We start from the raw sequence: 19,596 nt of genomic DNA, 5'->3' as shown, positions 1-19,596 counted from the left end.
TTGCACTAAGGCACTGGCAGATAAATAAGCTGCTATGCTTATTTATTATAAGCACGTGGAACACGTTCACTTAATACCAGCATATATTAAACCTGAGACTGTATGTCAAAATGCTTATTTATTACACACACATTTCACTGGGTTCACTCCACAAAGATTCCTCACCCTCCTTAGAATGACAGACCCAACACAAAGGTAGTGCACTTGCTCAGACACTGTCGGGCATACCACTCCCATTTTTCCAGTCCTGGGTGGAAAAAACCCCCTCCACACTAGGTATAGAGCAGCTTGCTGTTAGGACATGGGGAAGAGAGCCTTGTCCCTAGAGCTGCCACCTCTTCCTGTGATGCAGCAGTGGATGCCGTGCCTGGGGAAAAGGTTTCAGCCATTGCTTTACAAAGCAGTGATTTTTGCAGAATGTGCAGCACCACAGAGATTTATAAAAGCTGTGAGGATGTGTGTGTGGTCTGCCTGGGGTGGACTTCACCAGAGAGGGATGGTGTGGTGCTGGGGTTTGCAAATGCAAAGCCAAAGCGCTGTGGGGTGAGTGTCACAGAGGCTGCATCTAAATTAGACAAGAACAAGGATTCCAGGTTATGAGAGGGAAGGGGGAAGTAAAAAAGGCAGGAGTTCAGGATGTGTGGGAGGGTGAGTTTACAAAACTTGCACTGCTGCATGCTGCAGGATTGTCAATGATGCCACTGATGCAGAATTGAGGGTATCTGGTTGCCGAGCGTGCATTAACGTTATATGTTATTGTGTGTTTTACTAGCAATTCAGCTTTCCAGGCTTGCACTGCAAAATCTTTACCTGGAGACTTGACCTGCAGTTTATTTTTGTTTCACTGTTGAGCTTGTTTTGGTGCTGGGGGATGAGGCAAATTAGGGTGAAACTACAGAATTGAGTATACATTTTTTAACCGCAGCCCTGTGAGTGCTTCTCATTCCTGCCCTGCAGCTCTCTGCCAGCCCTGCCCAGGCCTTCTTACAGGAACTAATAATCCTTAATTCTGGCCCTGTGACCCCACAATTATTTTGTCTCCCTGCCTGTATTAGTACCCTCCACCATGTCTCTAGACCACAGCACTTCCAGCCCTTGCTACTGAGACAGACACCTTCTGGGATCGCCAGCAGGAAGGCAGGAAAGGGGCTAGATTGTGTTGGGGAGTTTGAGACCTAGTGAATGGCTTCCCCACCACGACTGCAGATAAAAAATGTGACCAAAATCCACATCCTTGTGCTAAATGTCCTCTATGTGTTCTCTGGCTTGAGGCTGTGACCTGGCTGGCAGCTTACCTCATTTATGCTAAAAGAAACAGACTCTCTGATGAAAGCAGAACTGCCCTCCCCATGTCGAGATGTGGGGGGTAGAATACCTACCAGAGCTGCTGGCACCCTGCTGCTTGCCATTGCAGTGCCTGCAGCTTCAGCCTCCAGCATGCCCTGCCCATCTCAAGTGGCTCCTGACTCTGTGCTGACCTCGAGGGCACCCTCTGCATACCCAGGGAGCTGCAGGCGCTGCTCCAGTGTTACTCCACTCTCCTACAGCTCAGCTGTAGGCACCTGGGCACCCCACACAGTTTCAAATCAGATTTTCCTGCTCCTCAGTGGAAGTCACTGGCTCCATATCTCTGCAGTCATCTGCTAGCCACAGGGAGAAACTCGGTTTTGTACTGCTGTTTTTCACAATGAGGCTCACCTTCTAGCTGTGGTTATGGTTTTGCAAACCTGTGTTGCCTGTGATGAGCTCATGTTTTTGCAGTGCTGCAGCTTGTGCTACTCCCTGCAAAAAGAGCTTGCACTGGGGCCTGGGTGGTAAATCCTGATTTTAACTTCCCTGTTGTCTTTGGAGAAGTACTTTGTTGGAGAGACTGAGACAGAATTCTTGGGAGTTCAGTAAGAAATCCCGTGTTGGATGCTCCTTGGCTGTCAGTCATGTGCTGAGGACCTTGCAGTAGTACAAGGTTTCCTTGGCTGGAAGTCCTCGTGAGCATCTCTTGATCTTGCACTCACATACACAACTAGGTAATTTCCTTTTGCCTGGTCTGTGCTTGACATGGGGACACCAGATCCACTCCTCTCTTCTATCATTTTTGTGCAGGTACAGGTAAGGCACAGGCAAATTTACTTAAGGGTGGCTAGCTTGGTCCTGCTGTAGTTTGGAAAACAGGGAACAAGGCCAGCAAAGATTTTGGATTGGAGAGGCAAAAATCTACCATGAAGCAGTGCCCCTGGGGACTCTCAGGGTAAAGAAATAGCAAAGAGGTTTGCAGAGGCTACAAAGAATTCAGACATCTTTCCCAAGCTGAACCAATGAGCAACTACAAAGAGAGCAGCTGAAGGACAGTGGAGCCAAAAGGGACAGTGTGTGATGACAGTGCTGGGCTCAAGCAGGGCTGATGAGAAAATCACCAGAGCATAGAGAGTCTCAGGAGCAACAACACTCACTGCACCAGGCAGAAAAGAAAGGCTTTTGAAGGTGCCAAGAAGGCAGCAAAGGCCAAGACCCCCCTGGCCCTTGACTAGCACTGCCAAGGAGCCCTGATTAGCTCTGGCTGTGAAGAAAGTCCCAAGGAAAGTCAAGATGGCCAAGAAATAGCTACAGGATATGAAAACTGACAGACCAAAAGAGGCAAAGATCCAGCTAAGGGCAAAACAGTGAAACCCAAGGCTACCAAACCCAAGGCAGAGAAATTGAAAGTGACCTCAGGGTGAGAAGGTGGTGCACAAGAAGTAGATGCTGCATGAGCATAGAAAAAGTGGCCTGCTGCAGGGACACAGACTGCAAATCCTCTAATTGAACCACTGATTTTTGTAATGTTTTGCATTTTTTAGCACAATTTCCCCAAAGGAAGAGAATTTATTTCAATAGTTTTAAAAAATGCCTTGTTTTGCAGTTAAACTTGTGCTTTGTATTGATTAAAAGTTTCTTCTTGTTATTTTCTTCAGTTGACTGCAGCAATATTGTAGGGGAGGCAGTTTTCTCAGCGATGCACAGCAAAAAGAAGAGAGGCAGCAGACGAAAGATGCAATAAAGGAATTTCTCATCTGACATCAGGAAACTATTCTCCATCTTAAGTGTGGTGCAATATTAGAACAAGTGGATTCTCCATCCCCTGCTGAATTTTTCAGAATTCACTTGGACAAGGCTCTGAGCAATCTGAGCAGCTTTGAAGTTATCTCTGCACGTTTACTTTCAACATAAGTTTATCTGTGATCCTAACTGGGAACATATACTACCTCAATATCCACATTTATTTTAAAAAACACACAGCTTAACCTACATTTATTCTTATATTTAAGCAGGTGAGATCTGACATGTCTTATTGGTTAGACACATTGAATTACATATGCTTCTCTATTACACCTTTTTGCTAATTTGTGACCAGCTGTATTTGTATGGAAATTACAACTTTAGCAAAATGCTCCAAACTGCATTCTGATAGATAATTTATTAATTAAATGAATGGAATGTTTTTCACAATTCACTTTTTAAATATAATTCAGCATACTAGCAACAAGCACATGCTGTTTGTATTTTAACTGATATAATTCACATTAGTGAACATGTTTTTATTTGAGAAAATAATTTACACTAATAACAAAAGTAGACAGTCTAATACATTTGTGGTATTTCCCACATATTTTTAAATAACTTTTTTAATGGACTAAAATCCAGCTCTCTATTTTGTGAGAGTTTATTCCAACTTGCTGCATTTCAGGTTCTAAGGATGGCAGGAACAGAGAGAAAAAGCAAAGTGCTAAAGATCAGAGAGCAGAGGGTGAAGAGATTCAGAACTGGAATTCAGATTTCCTGTGCCCCAGTCAAGGAGATGCTCACAACTGGACAAATGTGCACTGTCAAACAATGTCATCATGTGGTGTCAGGGGTCAATACTACAGGATCGTGTACTTTAATATCTCCAGAAAAAAGTTACCCAAACAATTAAAAAAAATAAATTAAAGCTAAAGTCTCTTTTGGTTTCAACCCAGCTATTCTTTGCTGAGTAGAGGAGCTCTTTTTGGGTGGGTGGCAAGGACCAGTCCCCTCTGTGAAGGACAAGCCCACACGGCAGCCAGCAGCACATCCCTGAGGGATCCTTCCAAGCCGGGATGCCCGATGTCAATGCTCTCTGTGCACACTGTGGGCTCTTGAGGACAGGATTCAGGCAACAAGTTTCAGGAGCTTCTAGGTGACATGTCAGATGCTCCCGACAGCCCTCCCATGCTTGTTAGCCCCACATGCCCAGCTGTGAGGCACTGCTTCGCTGGGGAGCAGACACTGGAGCACAGGCTTTAACCAGCAGCCTTCAAACTGGCTACACAGATCGGTACCAGGGAGCTGTGACAGCAAGAGGAGGAGGAACAGCCATTGTGTGGGAAGTGACCACTGGGCATCTAACTCCTGCTCCAGGTCAGGAGAGGTTGTGAAAATCAGCCACAAGTGCAGAATCATGCTTCTAAAAACAGGGCTCTGTCAGCTTTCTTTGTGGCTAGCCCAACTGCACGAGCAGCACACCTACCTGGAGGCGTATTTAAAACCACTTCCCCGGCTTGCAAGAGAAAGTGATGTCCAGATATTGTGGCAGTTCGGGTTGGAGTGGCAGAGGAAATAAATCTGGGTATGGGACAAGTGCCAATGAAGTGTGGGCCAACTCTAGTGCAAGGGAAAAGGAAGAATAAGCTGAATTACAAACAGTTGATGGCATATGTTGTGCTTGGCTCACACAGCCAGGGGAAAGCGCCAGTGCAGGAGCACTGCAAAGGCTGAGTTTATGAGACAGAGCAGGCTCTGGCCTGTGTGGGAGGGAGCAGTGTCTCCAGCCACTGGGGCTAGGGCTGTACCCACTACAGCAGTCCAGATCAGGACACCACAGCTTCAGCCAGGAAGGGGATTAGAGTGTTGTGCAATAATCTACGTTGTGTGGTTTAGTCCTGAAGATCTATGGGGCACTCTCAGAGGCAGCTTAATGGGTAATTTGGCCCACAGCCACTTTTGTTCTAGAAATACCATCTAAATGCAGACTTGACTGCTTGCACTTGCACTGCTCAGAGTCCCCCACATCTTAGTGCTTCATCTTTTCAACCAAAATATAATGTACAGTCAATGCCTGATGAAACTATGAAAAAGTCAGAAAATCAATGAAAAGGAAATTTTCCTAATCCTTTAGACCTAGATGTGTAATTTTTAATGTGGTCTCTCAGATATTCCCATTATTGAGTTAAATGGTTGTAGTGAACAGGTTCTTCTCTGCTTATGTGATATTTATTATGGCTTTTCTCTTATTTCAGTCATTATGCCATTTTATTTGGAGATGTTAATTCTCCACCAGAAAGTGGAGAATGTGCATGTGCATAGTAAAAAGATGTGTCCTCAGCACAGGTTTCACGGGCTGGGAGGAGTTATCCCTGTGTTCAGCAGCTAACAATTGTCAGGAAAATCTGGCACAGCTATCCATGGTAAAAAAAATGCTGGAGAAAATGTTATATTTCTCTAGGAAAAAAAAGCATTCCCAGGAACTCCCATGAGCTGTGATTCATGAGTGAGAGGAGGGTGACAGTAGAGGACTAGTCTAGCAGGGAGTAAAATGTTCCAAATGATAGATTTTATATGGAATCAAGTATCCCCACAAATCTGGAGGAGATACAGCAAGAGACAAATAAACCCAAACACATGAGAGTTGCCAAGAATAACAGGAAATAAATTTTCTTTTAATATGGATTATAGAGACTCTAGCATTAAAACAGTGTTCTCCTGGACAGGAGCACCTCTTCCTGTCCCTGCTGAAAGCAAGCAACAGAAATGGTTCTAACCACTTCCCAACCTGTATGAAAGTTAAATTTCTATATGCTGTACAGTAGCTATGTTACCCAGTTATGTATCTATAGTGATGAATATTCACCTCTAAATACAGAGAACAGACTTGACCCAGTCCAATTTCCAAGATCCATCTCCATCTTACCTTCCTCCACACAGGCAATTTTCACAGGTATCCCTGTGGCATGGAAGCCAGTGGCTTGAATGTCTTTGAGATCGAGCTCTCAGTACCCTCCTCTGTACAGAAATGTGCACCCTCTCAGTACAAAGAAATCCCTCCTTCATTCTTAGTCTCATGAGCCTGGAGTACTCGAGAGGAGCATCACCCTCTGAATAGCAGTGCAGTGTTCCTATATGTAGGATAAAATTCTAGTCACTGTGACTTGGAATTCTTTCTCCTGTACCCTGGATAAATATAGAGAGATTTAGCCCATCTAGGGCTAATTTTGACCTCACATGGAAACTGTCTGCACAGGGTGTCTTCCCCTACACAGAAGATGTGACCAGCTTCTTGCTGCATACAGCAGAAATGCAGGTCCTGGCAAGATGGTCCTACATTAATTGTTCTTGCTCTTTTTCTGACATCTGCCTCTGTGCAGCAAACTGTCCCCAGTACTGTGTGACTGTGGCTCTGTGCAACAGGGCAGTGCTCCCACAAGACTGAAGGGTTCAGCAGATGATGTGAGGGGACTGAATGCCAAATCTAGCAAACTGGCTTTCAGTTGCTTGGGAACAACACAGAGATCCTAGAGAGTGGGTCTTGCTGATCCTCTGGTGCCCCACAGAATCATGACATTAAGAGTCACATGGAGTGATTAATACAACTCAGACTGCTCTTCCCCACTTACCCTACCTGGTCTCATCACAAAAACTGCCCATATACCTGGAAATGTTCTCCATATACCTAGAAAACACAGTCCTCGAGCAGACCAGACATCCAGTGCTGCCACAGTGAATTCTTCTGCCCAGGCTGGCCTGTATAAGCACTTATACCTGCAGATATGTTTACCTTCCCCATCAGCACCTGGCCCTGTGCAGGTCAGCACAGTCAGAGATTCTGCAGGAACATCCCAGGTGCCAGATAAACAGCAATCCCAGATAATGATTCTGCTCCCACACCCAATTCCAATTTGCAACTCCTTCCTGCTTTGTGCAGGAGCTTCCAGGTCAGGAGGTAGGAACTCATCTGGAGATTGAAAGCAGGCACAGCAACTGGAGAGTGTGGAGGTAGCCAGACCAAGACAAGACACCAAGACAAGATAATTCATTGCAAGGTCTCAGTAATGTCAGATCACACAGGTTCTTCATGGGCTTTCTTGGGCTTAGGAGTGGAGGCAGATGTAGTTACTGCTCCCTGAAACTTGCCTGGAATGGGCATCAAGAGATGGCTTCAGTGGGAAGGGAGGGACAAGAACGGAGAGGAGAGGAGAGGAGAGGAGAGGAGAGGAGAGGAGAGGAGAGGAGAGGAGAGGAGAGGAGAGGAGAGGAGAGGAGAGGAGAGGAGAGGAGAGGAGAGGAGATGCAGCACTCTGATCCAACATAATCTTTTTGAGAAAAATATAATGCCATACAAAATCCAGATTTTTTCCTTTGGGTAGGAGATGTGTGTGAGGGAGGCAATGGGCTTGAGACAAAAACTTCCCAGAGGTAGTTATAAATGATCTATTGCCACCCAGGGAGGGGTGCCTTGGATTCAAGACAGGTCATCTCCCAGTTCTGTCACTTCCCTGAGGCCAGCAGACACAAGGAGGAGAATGTGCTGTCATACAACAGTGGCTCGGGAGAATCTGAGAGGCTCAGGCTGACCAGCCACATCTGAGCTCATGCTGATGCCAGGCAAGAAATCTAGGGCAGGAGTCCTAGGGCATGAAGGTGAGATGAGATGTAGCTTAGGGCGTCTTTACCACTGAGGAGGACTTCATCCTGTCCCCGTTTCTGGCTCTCTCCAGGGGCAAAGCAAGGGAAGGTGCAGCACATTTATAAGGACCTCTGGGAAATGAGCATCTCACAGCCTGCCAGGCAGAGTGTGACAGAAAAGAGGGGAGAGTCCCCTGTCCTCAGTAATAGATTATAAATATGACAACAGCTACCATGGCAGATTGGCAGAGAGGGTACTCTGTGCCCTGCAGCACCTGAAGAAGAGAATGTAGAAGAGGGCATAGAAGCCAGGAAATAATGGGGGAATCACAATCAAGAAGCACTTGATTTGGACTGTGGGTAGTGGATGATGACTTCTCTCTCTTCCTTTTCCTCTCCTACTGTTGGTAGCTCACAGAGCATCAGGCCTGCGCTGCTGCTCCAGGAGCCGTCTGCAAGGGAGAGGCAGGGGCTGCCCGGACCGGCGGAGGCGTCGAGGAGGAAGGCCAGCCAGCTGGCGACAGATCTCATCTGAAGGCAAGCACACACACACAGGTTGGCAGATAATCAAAGCTTCCTTCAAATTCTTCTCCAGCAGAATAGTTAGAGGCACATCCTTCACTGCATCTACAGAGACTGTTGAAACTGCTCAATCCCCATATACATGAGGCAAGCAAAGCGAGTCCTTAGGCTTTTATGAATTTCCTTCTGGCTTTATGCATATACATTACATGTTAAAACCACTTGTATTTTGCTGCAACAAAGATTGCATAAAAAATGTAGACTGGATCCTGCTTGTATTCATGAACAGAAATACTGAGATTTACTCTTTAACCTCAAAGGAGTACAACTTTGAGTAAGGGTGTGTCCGGGACTACTAGACCATGATCAAGATTGAGGAATAGAGAGCTATCATATTTTTTAGTACCACAATATCTACTTCCCAGTTTTTTTATCATGGCATGTGTATTATGTCCAAGACTGCATTGCATCAGAACTCTTTCAAAGTCTAGGGAAGCTATCGCAAGTGGATCAGGGTCTAAGCCAACTAGTTAGCTTGGAGACTCTATCAGATGGCTGCAGCTACCCTTCTGGCTAGCCTGTGATACCACTCACCTTGCATGACCTCGTTCTCCTTGCAGATAATGCGAGTGCACACCTCCTTGTTTATTACATACATGCGACGCACACTGCGGCATCACCGGGATCAGCAAAGGAAGGCACAGGGACACAAAGAAACAAAAAAGGGGAACAGGGAATAAACATGTATATTCACTAGTGAGCAGGCAAATCCTATTTTTTTTTTAATTTCTTAGCCAAGAATAAGGCTGCTCAATAGCAAAGGAATCTTTGTAAAGACTTCATGAAGTCTTAGAATCATAGAAAGGCTTGAGTTAGAAGGGACATTGAAAATCACCTAGTTCCAAACTCACTTCCTTGGGCAGGAATGTCACCACTGGATCAGGTTGCTCAAGGGCCCACATTCAACCTTGCCTTGAACACTCCCAAAGATGGGGGGGGGCATTGACAACTTCCCTGGGCAATCTGTGCCAGTGGTGCCTCACCACCCTCTGAGTAAAGAATTTCTTCCTGACAACAAATCTAAATCTCTCTTCTTTCAGTTTAAAACCATTCTCCCTTGTCTTATCACTATTTGCCCATGGAAAATGTTGCTCTTCCTCTGTTTAATAGGCTCCCTTTAGGTACTGCAGGCTGCAATGGGTTCTCCCTGGAGCCTTCTCTTCTCCAAGCTGAATAATCCCAGCTCTCTCAGCCTGTCTGTAGGAGAGGTGTTCCATACCTCTCATCATTTTCATGGCCCTATAAATATGGATTAAATATGGATTCCAATACAGGGCACATTACAGCTCCTTCCTGCTGCACAGACTGTAGCCATTGTGCTGTTTTAAATAATTACCCTAAAAGGATGCTCTGGGGATAGGATTCATCTCACCAATAGGTTCCCAGAGAAAACCTCTAGTCTTCAAAAGAAACAATTGCTGACCTGGGCATACCATTTCTGGGCAGTTTCAGGTGCTTTTCTTAGGGGCTGCTGGTTTCTTACCTTGTAACACAGAGGTAGCTGATACACTGCTTTACTGGCTTGTGAACAGAGTACAGGCGTGTGCAGGGGAACTTTTCCTCACGGCAGTCTGAGAACACACACACAAACACGGAGGTGCAACCCAGCATCATGGCCAGGTGCACTCATTCAGGCACAGATATAACCTCATCACTAGGTACAGTCCTCCAGGCTTCTAGGGAAGGACCCCAGCCTCTATTGTCGCTCTCATGTGAGAGATGGGGTTGGATTAAAGAGGGAAATAGTGCAGCCATTTCTGATCCCCTTGCTTCACAAGACAAAAGGAAGGGAAAGTTGAGTGAAATGCAAACCAAGCCCACTGGACACCCAGAATACAGAAGGCACATGTTGTAAAGGGGACAGACACATATAAACAAAATGTAAATTTTAGTTGCATATTTAAGACATGGGTTTCTAATAGATGTGCAATTATCACATTTCAGGACACAAACCTAGTTCCTAGTTTTCCAGACAATCAACCCTGTAGCTAACTACAATGGATTTTCTACTACTATTCTTCTACTACTATCCACTACAATGGATTTTCTTGCATGTCATTCTGAAATGCCAGGTCTTGGCCACTGACACTGACACAACATTGTATCTGGTCTGCTGATCTGCCAGCTCCTCCCTTCCCAGGCACGCCATCCAGGAGAAGGCTTCAGCTTCCACTACCATCATTCTCCGGTACTTCTAACTCAAGGAAAAATTTAAAGCAATTTTCCACGAGACGGAGCTGTGTGCCCAGCCAGAACCTCTCTGGAGAGCTAACAGGGTGGGTGAAAGTGGGTCTGGGAGAGGATGCAGGCAGCAAACTTAAAACACACCTGATGAAGCCGTTGTTGCTTCACTGTCAGACTGAACTGGAAGACAGAGGGTAGCCAAGTTAGTTAGTTACCATGATTCCTTCCTAGAAAGCAGTTTAATCAAAACAAATACCTGGAAAACTCTTTCAAGAGCCTTCCATTGTAACTTCTAATGTGGTAAAAGATTTCATTGTTACTGACATGAAACCATAAAGTACAAATCCAATGTGAGTCTAGTGCCAGCTATGCAGTCAACAATGCTAAAAATTTACTTAATCTTTGCCATAAAGCATTACCACTACTGTTGAAAATTACAGTGTATGGACATTCTGACTTAAAAGGCCAGGTAAATTTCTTTAGCTGCTGTAATTACCCTTTATGGAGTAAAGAGGTGAAGAACTTTGCGACTGCCCTTCATAAGGAACAGTGACACACACCTTTAAGAAACAGCATCCCAACACCACTGGCTCTTGAATGTCCATGACAAGGGGTCAAAAAGAGGCAGGTTTGATACTCCCTCTGATAAAGTAACCCCTCTGTACCACAGCAAACCAGTACATTTTATAATTTACCCAGTAACAAACTGGAAAGGAATTCAGAGAACTGACTGCCAGGGGCAGGTTCTTATGAGCAATTACAGAGGACTTCTGCTTCTGCTCAGGTGCCATAGTGTTAGCCAGAAGCATAGACAAAACATGTGTGTTAAAGAGAATGAATCTTTTGAGTGTGGGGCTTAGGGGCAGTCAGAGAAGGCAGGATTCCAGGTGTGTAAGGGACTGTGTGAGGAGAGGGAGGAGGGTCGGCAACATGTGGCTGCAAAATGAGAATAAACTCACCAGGAGGAAGAGGCACAGGTGGTGTGGCAGCTGCACCTGGAAAAAGAGATGTACTGGAAGATCTTAATTTGAGCTTACAGTCTCTTTCCTCCTGCCAGTGTTCTGCTGATATCTTACCAGTCCTGACTAGTAGCCATCTCACATATGGTTCATAGGCAATGCTGACCGTGGTGTTGTTATTATCTGATTTATCAGAGTACCTGCAGGCTTTCCCTACAAATATGCTGGGTGTGCTAGAGCTGATAGGATGCTGCAGAACAAAGGTGGGTCCTAATGGCACATCCTTTGTGAAGAGTTTTGCTTGATCCCTCAATGGTAAGCATTTTGAAGCCCAAATTTGCTGTAAAGGCTTCATTTTTACTCTTTTAACCTTTAGATGTAGGTTAGTCACCACTAGTTTGGTCTGGACACTAAGTCCTATCTACCTTCCTACAGACTGTCAGGCCTCATATGCTGAACACAGCTGCTTCACCTCCCATCCCAACCACAAAGATCATATATCTTGTAGATACAAAATTGTGCTTCCACTTTCCTCTTCCAGTATTGTCTTGAAGCACGGACAAATGACTCTTCAACTACTTAAAGTTGAGAAGAAGGGTATTTACTACATGTGGAATTATTTCTAAAGGCATGTGCAAGGAGGAGTCGCAGACTCCTGTTCTCTATTTATCTAAGAAAGGTTTTATATATTCACGTGGTTTCTATGGATGCCTAATACACAATCATTACCTGCCCATTTCATATTGTAATTAGCTAATATCTATTACGGCTGGGCAATTGTATCCTCTTAATTTGGTCGGTGGGATTTTTAAATAAGGGAGTGGGTGTATAGGAGGAAGAAAGCCACCTTCCTCATGGTGAACTCCTCACCTATGTCCAGTTGGCAGGACTTTTCCACCTGCTGGTCATGGTCCAAGCCTCTCTTGTTCAATTATTCTTAGAGGCCAGTTATTTTTATGGTTTCTACCCTTCTACAGTACTCTGTCTATCCCCTGTCACTCCTAGCTTTACTTCTGGATATCTTTGTCACACTTTAACTAGGGTACATGATTCTTGCTAGCCACATTTCTAGCTTAACTCTTTAACTTATTTAAGATCTTAACCAAAATATGCAGTCTTTTACTATCTTAATTATATTCCTAGCTGGCCCTTTGACTCATCTGCAGTTTTCAGTTATCCTAATTACATTTCTAGCTGGCCTCTTGACTCAGTCTCATGGCAGTTTGACCCACAACAAATACTGCAGCCAGCTGATGAGCAGAGTCAGGGCAGAGGACCAACTGTGGAGCTGATGCTCTAGAGAACAAGACACCACTCTCGGATGAGTTCCCATACACTCAGAGCACACTCCCCAGAAACAGCCATGCATAGCTGCCTCTCTCTGACCCATAGCATCGACCACATGTGTTCTCTCTCTCCCTGCCCTGCCTGGTCTTCACCCACCTCAGAGGGATGTGTTTGAGAGACTGTTCCAGCAGACAGAGAAACCATCCCCAAGGCCAGTGGTGACAGATTTGAACTCAGAGTGGGGTTGGAAAAAGTGGGGAGGCTCCTTCTTGAGCCTCTCTTTTCCTCCATTGCCCATTGTTGGAATTGCCTACACTCCCATCAGCTCTGTGTCCATCTCCTGGGGCCATCTCCACTCCCTAAGGACACGCACTGTGTGCTCTAAGTGCTTATCTTCCAAGTCCTCCATCTACCCTTCCCTTCACAGACATTTTGCTGCCCCCCTGTGACACAGCTGCAGGCACGGTGGGGCAGACAGTATTGAAAGAACAGAATTTCCACTTCCCCACTCCAACAATGCTCAGGGTTTGCTCTACTACTTTCAGGGGATTTTTGGCACCTCTGTCTCCTGAGAACTGAAGAACATCTGCTACCAGTCAGCAGACATACACACACAGCCTGTGTCCTGGTTTGAACCTGTCCAATTTCTCACCCCCATCATTTAGTCTGTTTGTTCCTGCCACCTTCTCTGGAATCCAAGGATGTGTGAGCTTTAAATTTCAGGGCTTCCTGCAGTGGAAATGTCTTCAGGGAGCCCTGGTACATAAAGTGAGATTGGCATTTCCTTGGAGAACAGACCACTAAGTCACCCTAAATCCATCTCCCTGGGTGGAGCACGAGAAGGACTCCCAGACAGCCGTAAGTGCTGGAAGAATGCTGCCACAAATCAGAAGTGGGATGAGGAGTTTCTGGGCATAATGGGTAATTTCTGTGACTGTAGGCAGCAGTGGTGAAAAGGAAAAAAGAAGCATGAAGATGCCAAGAGATTGGAGCTTACCAGAGCTGTCAGGGGTAACTCCACCTGGAAAAGAGAATGTCCTTGAAAAAGCTCTTCTTTACTTTATGGTCCCTTACACAGCCAGCCAGAGCCAGCTTGAATTACCTCTCCTGCCAGGCTCATGAGACAGTGGGATCCAACCCAGCAAATACATAATCAAACACAGTATCCCCAGCCTTCCTGTATCTACTCCCCTTTCTTGTGGCCTGGGACTGGATTTCTTAGTGCACATGTTGTATCAACCCTCAGTGTATTTTGGAGGCATATCTTGACTTCTCAGATATGGCTGCTGTTGGCATCTTGATGGGAAAGAAAGACTTCTGAAATGAAGGTGCTGAGGGGTCTTGCAGCACTAAGGAGAGACACCCATGGCAGAGAAGGAGGGAGGCAACCCCAATACCTAGCCTTGACTGCAGAAATTCATCAGTGGATGAGTTTCTTTGAAGAGCAATTGATGGCAAAGCTGAGGTAGTGGTCAAGAGGTAAAGCATGAAGGAAAGGATGCTTGGAGGACATGTTTTGACTTGGCTTCTGAATAGTTTTCTGGGAAACTGCAGATATTACATATCATAGGATCATAGCTGGGAGATGGCTGCAGGCTTAGCCAGGGGCTTCAGGTTTGAAGAAAAGGTGAGCCCTTGTGGTCCTTTTGGGTGCTGAAGCATGATGTAAATGTACATTCATTTTATCTTACCACGTGGAAAAAATGGATTAAGGTCCAGAGGGATAAATCAATTCACCCCCAACAACACAGCCAGTAAGAAGGTTAGTCAATATCCTTTCCCAATGGCCTCACTACTAAAGCACCATGCCATTTGTGCACCATTCTCCTTAGGATTTTTCTGAGCAGCAGTAGAGCTCCCCAGGCATCTCATGGTTGAAGATGTACCAGCTTTTGTGGACCTCCTACAACCCTTGACTGTGAACATAACTTCGTACCCTTCAGCTGAGTGTTCAGGACCCCTGCACTAGAGAATTATTTGTAAAGAGCGTGTAACATCTAGCAGGTTGTCTTGGGGAGCTTGTTTAATCTTCACTGAAAGGTAAGCTCACAATGTCAGAGGCAAAGAAACAACAGTATTTTCTAATAAACAGGCTGTAACTCCACAGGACAGCTGGGTCACATGAGCAATCTTCAGCACATTAACATGCCTGTAATACTTACCAGTTGCAGTTTCTGGTTCTTGCCCATTGACCATCCATGGAAACCAGTCTGCAAGAGAAGAAGAGAGGGGCGTGATGAAAGACAGATTTTTATAGCCTGCAGGCTTTGTGAAATTTTAATGTTATTTTATCCAGGAGACACCACTGCCCTCTGCTGAAGGGAGCAATGCTCTCTACTCAACCTCAGCCTCCACTGCCAACTGCATTTGCTGTTTAAAGGCTCTTGGATACAGTAGGTCCTGATCCTATCCCTGCTGCTTCCACCATGGGCAATGGTTAGGCACAGGGACAAGTTAGTAAATACCTCCAGATCTGCTACTGGACTTTGCCCTTCTGAAACCTCTTTCAATGCATTTTGAAAAAAAAAGATCGATGTGGCCTCCCTGCTCTGGAGGCTGAGCAAAATCCCTATCTCTATTTTATAAAAGAGGAAACTGAGTCATGGAAATTATTCACTTGGGGGCACGGATTGAGTCATTGGTACAGTAAAAAGCAGACGGCAGGTTTTGTAGCTCCTTAGGCAAATCATCCAGCCTGGGTATGGAGCACAGAGCAGATAATCTTTCCCCTCTCAGCCTCTGGGTGAACTGGAGAAGAGGAATGATGAAGGCTTGGCTGTGCATGCTGCGTGGAAGGAACTGAAGCTGGGCTAGACTGTTTGTTTGTTTAAATATAAAGGGTGACAGAGCAGCTTCCTTAGAGCAGCCAGGAATAGGAAAATATTTCCTGCTAGCCACAGACGAGGGAAATGTCTGCATAACTGGGGTGGGATGAAGGAAGGAGTTGGCAGGAAAAAGCCAATGATCTGGGGCACTGCAGGAATGTGTGCATGACCAGCCCAAAAATCAGTACATCCCACTACGTCCTGTGATCTCAGCCTGCAGCTTTCTGCTCTTAATGGGAGCACTGTGTGGGTAAAACTATCAGGTCTGGAGTTTTTGTCATAGTTCTTCCACATTCCAAGGGCAGTTACTTGCAGGCCACAGAAGGTCTCTTGGGACCCCTACATAATCCTGCTCTACAGCATTACAGGAGTTGCTGGACCCTGATATTCTGTTCCCCACCCAGCTGCCAGCTGCTGGCGATTAACCCAGGGAGGGCCAGACATGCATAATAACTTAAGTACACGATCTAATACAGCCCAAAACTTCCCCTGTTCTGGCTAATCTCTTAATTGTAACAAGTGGGGAAGAAAATGGTGTTGAGCACTTTCTCATTTGTTACTGATGCAAAAAGAAGGATGAAAATCCTGAAACCATTGCAGAAGCCAGCAGTGCTGGATTTGAAGAGATGTGTAGAAAAGACAGGGTGGCTCCTCCCCCTTTGCTAACTTTGAAAAGTCAGCTATTACGAATCTTGTTTTTCCCTAGGGGTAAATAGAAAACCAGTCCAATTCTAAAATAAAAGGACATAAGTGAAGTGAAATCTTGAGGTGAGGACAAAAAAAGGGTGATTTTCTTATCCCACCTTTAATCACTTCAATTTATAATTACTATGGTACCCAATTAACAAGCCTTATAAACAACTGGACTTTCTTATCCAAGCTGCAGTAAATCCATCCTTGAGATCTAGAACTACAACCTTAACCCACCAAATCTGTAGCTTACTCAAAATAAAAAGAAACAATGAGAAACCAGCTGGTGATTCCTGTTATTTTCCAAGTTAAAACAAACAAACTCAGAGAGAAGTGCTAAAACAAAATACTCAAAAGTAAGAAATGTTCCTTTCAGGCTTCCTTCATGTACAATAAAAACCACAGCCTTTTTTTTTTCCTGTTTCAAATTGTAGCCCACCTATAAGCTCATCTCTTGGATGCCTCACCTCCCTGCTTCACAGTCATAAACATGACATTGTTTATTGTACACCTTTAAAGGAAAAAGTGCTATTTGGAGCAGAATCAGGTTTCAGCATGAGGAGAGGATCAAGGAGGGTATGAGAATAACCTAGTTTGAAAGTGATACATACAGTCTTTCCTGGACAAAGCTTTGCCCATTCACTGAAATTAATCTTTCACTATCTGTCCTGAGTCTCCTGACCATAATGTCTGATGCTACCCTCTTGTTTTATTCTTTGTTGTTGTTGTGCTTTTTTTAAAAAAAAAAAACTGATCTGAATTTTTGCCAAAGTATCTCCAAGCAAACACAGTAATGGAGACACAAAACAGAATAACAACAACCACCACCACCAAAAGCAGAAAATGGTCTGAACTACAGAGGTGAGGTTTCTCAAAACAGCTGTACAAATACTACAAAACCTCCCAGCAGCTGAGTGGCTTGGAATGAGGTCATTCCAGCAGGAACTGCTAATGACAGCAAACATGTCACAACTGTGACAGAACAAATTTTGCAGAGTGCTGGGAAATGCCCTGCAGATCATGCATACACAGGTGGTAAAGCAGTAAGCACAAAGCACACCTAACTCTCTCAGTTTGATCTGGATGTTTTGCTTACTATAACATACCTAGAGTAGAAGCTGTGGACCTTTGTCTCTTGTGACTCCCAGTACTTTCTGGAGAGTGTCACAGATGGGAAACTGTTTCCAGTTCCTAATTTTCTCCTTACAATTCTATATCCACCTTGCCTTTTCTGTTCAGTCCTTCCCCCTTCTCCACTCCTCTATATATCTTTGCCTTTGTTCTTAGATCATTGCACATTATTCTTTGTAGGAAATTCAGCGGGGCCCAGATGGGGAAGAAATCCTTCCCTGGGGCATAAGGACTCACCAGCTGGGGACAAGAAGAGTGTTAAGACACAAAACAGTATACAGGTTCCAGAGGTCTTCATCCCTGCGGAGTGGAGGAGAGAACAGAGGAAAGCTAAGAGAGGAACCGGTATACCCTTCCCTACGCCTCAGAAACTTTGCTGCTTGTACCCATTTTCTTCTCAAGACCATTAGGTCTTCCCAGCCTCCCTCCTGTCTCCCTTCTCATGCGGCCAGTTTCCCAGGTATTTCTGAAACATTCTGGACTGAACTTATAACACCACCTGCTTTGTTCCTCTTTTCCACCTCCCTTCTCCAGTCCCCATCTCTTTTCCCATTTGGATGGCTAAGCCCTGCTCCACGCACACCCTCAGCATGCAACGAAAAGTTTCCCCCACGTTCTCTCCCTCCTTGGTCTTCTACTTTTCAGTTACTTCGAGGAGCACTGAAAGAAAAGACAGGGTCCCCATCACTTACTGCAGCCCTCAGCTTCCACTCCCTTCAGCAGCAGACGCTCTGTTTTTCCCCTTCGGCGTCCCCCCACTTTGGCTATTGGGTAAATCACATGCAGCCACACCCAGAACACGTTCTCCTTTTGGTTGTCTTCAAAATACAATTTCTGGGAAAAGAGAAAAAAAAGGAAAAAAACCCCAAGAAGCCAGCGAGATGGAGGGATATGTTATCATCATGCATGTGGAATGAGGGGGGGAGCGAAGAGCAGCAGCCCACACCCTCATTCCAGAGTTTATTGTCCTCCGAAGGGGCTCCTCCCATTCCCCCAGGATGGCCCAGCACCAGGGATGGATTCCTGGGTCTGCGTTGCACACTGGTGTCCCGTTTCGTCCTGCCCTTCTGCGCAGCCCGGCTTCTCCTCAGGCCGCTACGTTTCCCGTCTCAGCTGCCGCCAGTCCCCACCCCAGTTTCGGTCCCCTTCCCCATTTCCCTGGCTGCCTGTGGCACAGGGACACTGCGGAGCCCGCATCCCGTTCTCCCGCAGACGCGCCCGGATGCTGCCCGCGCCTCCCCGCGCCTCTCCGCCCCGCGGCACCGAGCGGGGCCGGTGGCGGGGCCGGGCCGGGGGCAGGCGGGCTGGCAGGGGGGCACCGGCGGGCAGCGACAGCGGTAACATCACCCCGCTGCCTCGCTGGCGCTTCCCGGCGGGATGGAGGGACTGGGCTTCCCACTGGACCAGGCTCGTGGCGGGCAAGGAGCACAAGGAACGGGAACAGGTACCGGCCACGGGGCCCGTCCTGCAGCGCCGCTGCCGTTCTGGCCCGAGAAAGGCAGGCAATTAAAAAAAAAATTAGGAAAATGAGAGAGACACAAACAGAGAAGGAAGACGATGAATGAGACCTGACCTTCACTGCCATCCTCCTGGCTCCCCTGTAACTCCAAGCACGGTGCATTTACGATTGATGGAGGTGCAAGCCCCACAAGTCCTACTGGAATAGCCAGTCGCCCCTAACTCTTCCTCCAACAGCCCCTGGATCCAACCTCCTTCTGTTGCTTTCACTGCCTTCTTTTCCCTTTACTGCTTCTGTAACAACTCTGCTGGGTTTGAGGAGGCACTGGGTGAGCTTCAAGACACAATCTCAGTCCTGGAGCCAAGGAGAAGACTAGTAAATGTCCCCAGTTCCCTACCTCATACAGCAATGAAAGACAGAAACCTTGTAAGGGAAAGCTGTGTCCTCTAAGGCTCATCCTGGTAGCTTGGTAACCCCATTTTTCTCAACTAATTGCAAGCTGAAAATAAAATCCTACAATGCCTTATACACAGTTACTATGGAAGTGAGCACTAAGTCCTCCTTGCCATGCCAGACCCATGTTGCCCACACACGACATAACTGAAGCCACCACTTCTTACCTGAGAGTGGCTGAACACTGTTTTTGGCAGTGCTCAAGAGGAAAACGACTGTTCCTGCTTATTTGTGGTCCTCCCAAGACTCCCGGAGGATGCACAAGTGGTGGATCATACCAGAAGAGGTGCAGAGGGGCTGGGGAAAGCTAAGAATTTCCCTGCTCACCAGGGCAGCCCTCTGAACCCAAACG

The 19,596-nt window shown here is 46.1% G+C and overlaps 1 protein-coding gene across 2 annotated transcripts; it reads right to left on the bottom strand.

The window, feature by feature from the left end:
• Positions 1-7,298: 7,298 nt before the first annotated feature.
• On the bottom strand, positions 7,299-18,449 carry MFAP5 (microfibril associated protein 5). 2 transcript variants are annotated; one of them, XM_030951038.1, is made up of 10 exons: positions 18,279-18,449; positions 18,025-18,166; positions 17,570-17,632; positions 14,849-14,896; positions 13,684-13,707; positions 11,400-11,435; positions 10,585-10,620; positions 9,740-9,827; positions 8,791-8,864; positions 7,299-8,205 (listed from the first exon to the last, which is right to left on the bottom strand). In XM_030951038.1, the coding sequence occupies exons 1-10, from the start codon at positions 18,282-18,284 to the stop codon at positions 8,087-8,089; spliced, it is 636 nt and encodes a 211-aa protein (XP_030806898.1). In that variant the 5' UTR covers positions 18,285-18,449; the 3' UTR covers positions 7,299-8,086. The 2 variants fall into 2 exon arrangements, with proteins under 2 accessions (XP_030806898.1, XP_030806907.1); XM_030951047.1 differs by lacking the exon at positions 13,684-13,707.
• Between the last annotated feature and the right edge of the window lie 1,147 nt (positions 18,450-19,596).

Source organism: Camarhynchus parvulus, chromosome 1 (assembly GCF_901933205.1).
Source record: "Camarhynchus parvulus chromosome 1, STF_HiC, whole genome shotgun sequence".
NCBI lineage: Eukaryota > Metazoa > Chordata > Aves > Passeriformes > Thraupidae > Camarhynchus > Camarhynchus parvulus.
Note: the sequence above shows the minus strand (reverse complement) of the source record. Positions and strands in the feature narration are given on the sequence as shown.

Bases quoted from the DNA above. Each gene is read 5' to 3' on its own strand.
- MFAP5 (XM_030951038.1), bottom strand. The intron at 14,897-17,569 runs GTGAGTCCTTAT...CTTCTCTTGCAG, and splicing joins ACTCTTCTTGTCCCCAGCTG to ACTGGTTTCCATGGATGGTC. The intron at 8,865-9,739 runs GTAAGAAACCAG...GTGATGCCGCAG, and splicing joins AGCTACCTCTGTGTTACAAG to TGTGCGTCGCATGTATGTAA.